This window comes from Morone saxatilis, unplaced genomic scaffold (genome assembly GCF_004916995.1).
Source record: "Morone saxatilis isolate NCDOM2014 unplaced genomic scaffold, NCSU_SB_2.0 Contig19, whole genome shotgun sequence".
Lineage (NCBI taxonomy): Eukaryota > Metazoa > Chordata > Actinopteri > Moronidae > Morone > Morone saxatilis.
In genome coordinates, this window is record NW_023339751.1 from 20693737 (window position 1) to 20701234 (window position 7498).

Genomic DNA, 7498 nt, shown 5'->3' on the forward strand with positions numbered 1-7498 from the left:
TCATGTCAGCTACATGGTGTGTGTGTGTGGTGTGTGTGTGTGTGTGTGTGTTCAGTAGAGGGTGACATCGCCAGGCATTTTTTCATGGTGTTGTGTGTTCCTACAGTTCTGTGGCAGCTGCCTGCACTGACTGCAGCTAAGCAGCTTTACAGCTTAGATCCACATCTGTGGTGTGTGTGTGTGTGTGTATGTGTTTCAGAGAGAGATGATGAACGGTGATCTTACTGCCATTGACAGATTTTCTTCGCTTGTTTCCATAAAATATGATTTTAGGACTTTAACAGACCAAATGAAGTTGTGGTTATTTGCTTGAGCCTATGTTCTTAATATCCTCTGTGTTAAAAGAAAAGATTGAAGATTAACTGTGGTATTTTATTCTTCCTTATTGGTGATGCAGTTTGTGGTGGAATGTATCTCACAGATGAGCAACTGCACCAGAAGTGATTAAAAGAAAAAAAAGCCTTGATGTAAACTCTTTACTATGTATCAGGAGTTTTTAAGGCTTAACACATGGATTGCAGTTTAATATAAAAAATCTCAACATATAATTTAACAGGCTCTTAGCATAAAAATGTAAGACATGCAGTTATTTTATTTATGTAACAGCTTTTGTGACTGTGTTGCTAAGTTATTGTTTTATGTTACACATAATATGTATTTATGTCTTATGGCCAGTTACATAAATGCTCTTTTTTCCAAAAGCCTGTTCCAGCTGCAATCGCATATTAAGTGAAATATCTCTTTGAATACTTAAATGCTTTGAGTATTTTACGTCAGTTTATAGTGTTTATACATCTGTTTTAAGATATTTCGATTTTTAAAGGAGGGAATGGTAAAAGTACATGCATATAATTTTTAAGTTCTGTTTTTACTACGTTGCAGTTTGCACAATAACATTTTTATGTTCTGTTTACTGCATTCTGATTCCTTCACATATTGTATTATTTTGTGGAAGGAAGAAGAAAGACTTAATAATCAAAGCCAAACATATCATAGGTGAAACTAAAATAACTTAAGAGACTGTATAATGTAACGTACAGTTTGAAGTGTTTGTAGGACACTGGCCATCCTTCACATAAAGCTTACAGGATTAAGATGTCAAACCTTAACATGTAGCTTATGCTTTCAGACACATAAACACATGACCTTTGACTGGGTTTATAGAAAAGCTGAATTTAATATAAGCAATGCATTCAGGTCACATCCGTTATAATGAATGTATGTGTATATATATATAAGTTATATGGACATCTCATTTCATAGTGTAGGGGTGGTTGTTTTGTTTCTTGTTTATTTGTTTAAATTTTTCATTTTTTTTAATTTGTCATACACATTCAGAGCCTGTCTCAGTAATCCAATTTAGACAATCACTCTATTGGAAAAAATTAAATAAATGAAGTTTGACACAGGTCAGAATTGGTTATTTGTTAAAATTTGTCTTATAATCGAGCCAGTCGTCTCCAATGCTCCTGTTTGGAAATGTTACTTTTGCACACATTTAAAGGTTTACTTGCATTTGATCAACGGCTGCTCAGTCAGTTTAAAACCCTGCTGGCAGCTCTGAAAACTTTGTTCAGCTTGGCAGCATCTTCGTTTTGACTTGACAGTTGTGTTGACTGCAGTGTTAAAACTGAGAGGAAGTGTATCAGTTATCATTTAATTGTGTATCCAAATAAATTTTTAGCTGGTTCCCTCCAGGTGTATTTGATGCACATGCTGTAAACATCTCACTCATTTTCTGTGTCCCTGCAGAACCTTCTAGCGTGTTTTCACAGCGGTTCAGACAGTTTTTCTGGAGACGCCTGCGAGGTGAAGGTGGCGGCTCCGTCCCACTCTCCTTCAGCTGAGGCTGAGTACTGGAGGATCAAAGCAATGGCTCAGCAGGTCAGTAAAGGACAAGTGTACTTTCTGTGCTACAGAGCGGGACAGCAAAGAGGCCCAATTTTTATAGTTACTTCACTGTTGCTTCCACATCAAATCCAAAGTCCAAATGTTTTTTTTAACCATAAAGGTACATGGGAATCTTTGTTGTCTGCTTTAAATAGTCTGTGGGCAAGACGCAAACAAGCGCTACACACAAGAAGAAGTGAAACATCCTCCTGCCAGTGTGACCATTTCAATCTCTTCACATTTTTGCAATTTAATGCATATTTACAACGATAAATCGTTAATTCACAGGGTTAGATGAGAAATGAATTAATAATATTTTTTGCCACTGACAGGCTCAGACTGTTATTTTAGTGTCTGACAACATTATGCAAAGGATCCACACAAAGACAGAGCGTTTTTGTTAAAGAGTAAGATCCCTCTTGTCTAACCAGAAACAGCCTGTATATTCCTATCACTTGCCACCAGATTTCATAGACAAACACAGTAATTTACCCTAGCAGATAATTGTAAAGCATACTTCAAAATGCACAGAAAGAAAATAAAACTCACCAAAACTGCCTTTTTAGTAAATAAATTATCTAATATCTTTTAAGTAGAGGTCAAATAGAATTACATTAAAATGCATAACTAAAACTTCAATAGGCAAACAACACCTGTGTAGCATTATTGTTACTCATACTAACTGAACTTTTGTATTATGAATACTAGTTCAACTGTTGCTGGCCCAGGAGAGGCCGATTTGTTGATATGTCCTCTTTATGTCCCAGGTCTTTATGTTGGACACCCAGTGCTCTCCAAAGACGCCCAACAACAAGGACGGCTTTGAGCACGCTCAGTCCTGTGTTCTCATCATTGAGTTGCCGTCTGACCAGCAGTCCAATGGACACACACAGAAGAGGTGGACAACATACACACAAATACACACTCAGAAGCATGTTTGTGCACATGTGATGAAAATGAACCCCCTTGATGTAATTTTCTAACTTCACACCCTAAACTTAAACCACATCCTCCTGCCCCCAATATACTGAGAAAAACTCTAACCAACAAAATCCTTTGTTATTGGCTTTGACTTCCTTTTGGTGAGAATTATAGGGTCAGTGTTTGAAAAAATACATTACCCAAAAGTTCATTTGACTGTCGGACTTTTGTGAGCTCCTGTATATGACTTATTTTAAGTACATTTTATAGGAACATAAACAAAAAGGCCCAAGAAATTGAGATAATGTAATCCATTTCTCAAGAGGCTTTGATTTTAGATTTAATGAATTGACTTTTAGATTAGACTTTGCATTTACTATGTACAGCAATTATTTTTGCTCTTCATACATTTTACTGTGGACATGCAAAGTCAAATTTCATTATATTTTTTATTTTGAACATTTAAAAAACAATGTAAAACAATACAAGCAAGAAAAGAAATGCATAAACAGGAATAGCCAACAAAATTAGCAGCAAACTCACAATGAACATAAATAAATAATGATTAAATAAGAAGGAGAAAGTGAATACTTATTCTGTCCTACCCCATTTTTTATAATTCATTAAAGGAGGACATACAATCTTATTTTGTTTTGAAAAACATTACTGGAAACAGAAATGCAGCCAAATCTAACTCTCACTGACATTTTTTGCTTGTCTTTCTGCTGCCATGGTCACAGGAAAATTGGGTAAGGCTGTTTTCTGTGACATCTGTGACATTGTGTTTGTCAGATTTAATGGTGTGAAAATGCCCACGTACAGTATGGCTCTGTATGAACTCCATCGTCAAACTAAAGTATCCACCAATAGAGCTGCACAATGTGGAGAAAATATGTGGTGTGTGACAAATCTGTTGTATATTGGTGTTATTAGATGTGATAAATACTGAAAATGGGGTCAGATTTGCTGAATAATTTATTTTTGCATGTTAACACATAATAATAATTCCAAAATATATTATATAATGATATTTCCTACATGTTTATAATGCATTCAGTAATGTACTGCATTGATCTGCTGACAAGAGTGAAAATGTAAACCTAGATTTACACCAGTTGTAAAGTTGTCACAAGTTAGCATTGGCATCTAACTCATTTTGAGTCATTGCATTGAAGGAATTGACTTGATTTTTCATGAAAGCTTCAACAGTGTGTCAGGCTCTGCTGTTCTGACAACACAGCCCATTTGGGTTTAATTGAAAATACCACAGAAACCTTATGAGACATTGTGCAAATCAGTACACATATTGTACCTGCATTTTGTGCAGTGCAACACATTGCTCATTGTGCATAGTTGTACAGTGTTACAAGTAGCTTCCTGTCCACAGCATGGAATATTAGTCCCTGTTTACTTTATTTTATTTTGTCATTATTTACTTGATCCTTATAAAGCCATGTTCAGTCTCGTTGTGAATCTTTGGTCTGAACTGGGCTTAATGCACCCGTTCTCGAACTATAGTACGAGTACCACTGAGGGTACACAGTGATACACGGAGGCATGTATAATACAAACAAAAAAATACACAATTTCAAATGAAAATACTTGTATATCTCAAAACCTAAAAATAAAAATAAATCTCGAAGGGGATTCCTTAAGACAAAATCTGTTCAAATTGGGGGCCTGTGCTCTAATGTGCATCTGTTGTGGGGGTCCTTTGCATGAAAAAGGTTTAGGAACTTCTGCCCTGGAAATTCAGTATAATATGTTGTATTGCCTTATAATGTAAGAGGCCACTAATCTAAACAGTATTTATTTACAATACATAGTGTACATTTTACGGTGCTACAATATAAAGAGTTGATTTTCACTTACTGTTAAACTGTTGAAACTATTGAACCTTGTGGCATGAAACATTTTTTTAAAAATTCAATTATTTTTTTTAAATTTTTTTAGCAAGAAGGGCAAAAATAGTTCCACAAATCAAATTATGAACACATTTGAAATTCTGGCCACAATATTTTTTGTTCAATTTAATGAATGAAATTAGAATTAACTGCAAGGGGAACATGTATTTTAGCTCCTCTAAAAGCTAAGTAATTTTCAGTAAATTGGTTTATCACAGCTTAGTTACAGTAGAACACATTATCCTTATTCATCTAAAATCGGAATGAATGTGATTTGACATCCGTGCTGGTTTCTGAATCCTGCAGAATCCCATTCCGGACCATCGTGGTGAGCCTGCTGTCCCACCAAGTCCTGCTCCAAAACCTCTATGACATCCTGCTGGAGGAGTTCGTCAAGCAGCCCGAAGGTCACGAAAAGGTTACACCTGTGACCTCTGACCCCAGCAGAACCACAGCAGGCTTCCTGCGTTACATCTCCATGACTAATTTAGCCATTATCCTGGATCTGCTGCTGGACTCTTACAGGTTACTGCAACAAGAATTTAGGCATATGTGCTGATGACAGTGTTGTATGCAATCCTGCTGGTTTAAAGACCACAAACTAAGAGAGCTGGTTGATGATAATGATAATGTTGATCAGCTTTATACTCATTTGATTAATCTCCTGATCTCTTCTGCAGGACAGCGCGGGACTTCGACACTCGCCCAGGTCTTAAGTACCTACTGATGAAAGTGTCGGGTGTTTGTGGAGCGGCTAATCTCTACCGCCAGTCTGCCATGAGCTTCAACCTGTACTTCCAGGCCTTGCTGTGTGCCACACTGAGCCAAGCTGACGGCATGACTGCACAGCAGGTAGAACCAGAGACTATGTCCATTTTTAATTATACAGTCTATGTGTGAAAGTGAGTAGTGACAAATCAACAGAGAATTATCACACAACTCTTTTAGTTTTACAGCCCAAACTTTTCAGTTCTGGTTCAGTCTCAGTGCTCTCATCAACCTTGTTTCCCAAACAAGACAGACACAGTTAGACCACAGTGGAACATCTAGCAGCTACAGTGCCAGATATTTTGGAAGACAACAAACCAGAGCTAAAAGGAGGATAAATATTCCATTCATTTGTTGTCCAGAGATGTCCAAATAAATGCTAATGTTGAACTATGTCTGCTTAATGTGTAAATAGACAAGTGTTTGCTCATATCAACTTTAAAAGACCGCAGTATGTGTATGGTCTTCAGCTTCAGAAATGATTTATGCAGCTTCCACCTAGTTTTCAGTTTGCCTTTGCTAGCGCTTGTTTGTTTTGCTTTTTTTTTTTAAAACATTATGTCCAGAATTATTATGCATTTTCAGTTCTACTTTTGTGCTTTCAGTAGGTGTAATGGACGAAGTTAAGTGCAGGTATTTTTATGTTGGTAACAAATGCATTAGATAATAATACATTAAAACTGACTAACTCATTTCTCTAATAACCTGCACACCTTTGCAACCATTTGGCATTAACCTACTAAAGACATAACTATCTTAGCAACCACCTAGAAATGTTGTGATAACCACGTAGCAACACATTAGCCACCATTTTGAAGAGGAAACCACTAACAAGTCATTAGCAACCAAACCTCATTTCATTGTATTTAGGTGAAGAGGATCCTGTATGAGGAAGAGGAGAGGAGTTCTGACTCCTCTCACCCTGGCTCTGCTTCCTCAGAGGACGAAGACATCTTTGAAGAAACAGCACAGGTGATCCACACACTGTTTCTTTTATCAGTAATACTAGGTGTGAAAAGAATATTGATCTTTTTTGTATTACTGATTCAATAATATAACAATTATTCAACTTACTCTCAGTTAGTTAAAGCTTTGACAGTTTCAAACCAGGAAAAATCATCAAATGCATAGAAGATGATCTGTCTTCCATTCATTTGAAATAAAAAGTAAAAGAACTGTGTACAAAATGATTAGCTGTGATAGACAAAAATAACAGTGCATGTACACTCAGAGGTCACAGTGATTGACAGGTGACTTCCAAGTGCACCACAGACACAGAAAAAAAACAACAAAAGATTTTCCTGGATTAGTCTGGCTGCTGCTCTTTTTTCATTCCTCTTTTGATTGTTCTGGTTTATGAAGGGTTTCCAGATTCTTGAACCTCCTAATGTAACAAGGAGGATAAATTATGTTTTTGTGGTATTAACAATCATCCACTTTAATCTGTGTTTCTTCAGGTCAGCCCCCCTCGCGGCCGGGATAAACGCCACCACTGGCGAGCTCCCATCCCGTCTCTCAGCGTGCAGCCGCTGGGTGGCGCAGACTGGGCCTGGCTGGTCAAACGGCTCTACAAGCTGTGCATGGATCTGTGCAACAGCTACATTCAAATGCACCGGGACCTAGAGAGCACGCTGGAGGAGACAGCGCTGCTGAGAGGAGCAGCAGGAGGAGGAGAACACTTCCTTCTCCTGCCTTTCTTACAGTCTGAGACTTCCACCCCGACGTCAGCAAGCGGGCTTTCAGCACGGGGGACGCCATCAGAGGAGGGCGGGTACAGGTGTCAGACAGCGGACCTGAGCACAGCATCACCAGGAGACACGCCCACACCCAGCCCAGGATTCAGGTCCGACTTCACTCATATCACAGTTTAGATGAGGCACAGTTATTCTAGAGATCCAAGATAGTGATGTAATTTCACTTGTATATTGGGTCAACTCAGTCTTATCTGGGAACAGCACATTATCCAGTAACACAACTCACACGGGGTGCTACAGACTACACTGACTAAACAATCA

At 37.8% G+C, this 7498-nt stretch overlaps 1 protein-coding gene across 1 annotated transcript in view; it reads left to right on the plus strand.

Annotated features, from left to right (window-relative positions):
* arfgef3 (ARFGEF family member 3) overlaps window positions 1-7498 on the plus strand; it is a gene marked incomplete in the record, with an annotated part of 37362 nt that overhangs the window by 22426 nt on the left and 7438 nt on the right. The window contains 6 exon segments of the mRNA XM_035663853.1: window positions 1753-1884; window positions 2658-2788; window positions 5022-5240; window positions 5396-5567; window positions 6354-6455; window positions 6941-7326. Of these exon segments, the coding sequence (XP_035519746.1) occupies window positions 1753-1884; window positions 2658-2788; window positions 5022-5240; window positions 5396-5567; window positions 6354-6455; window positions 6941-7326 (1142 nt within the window).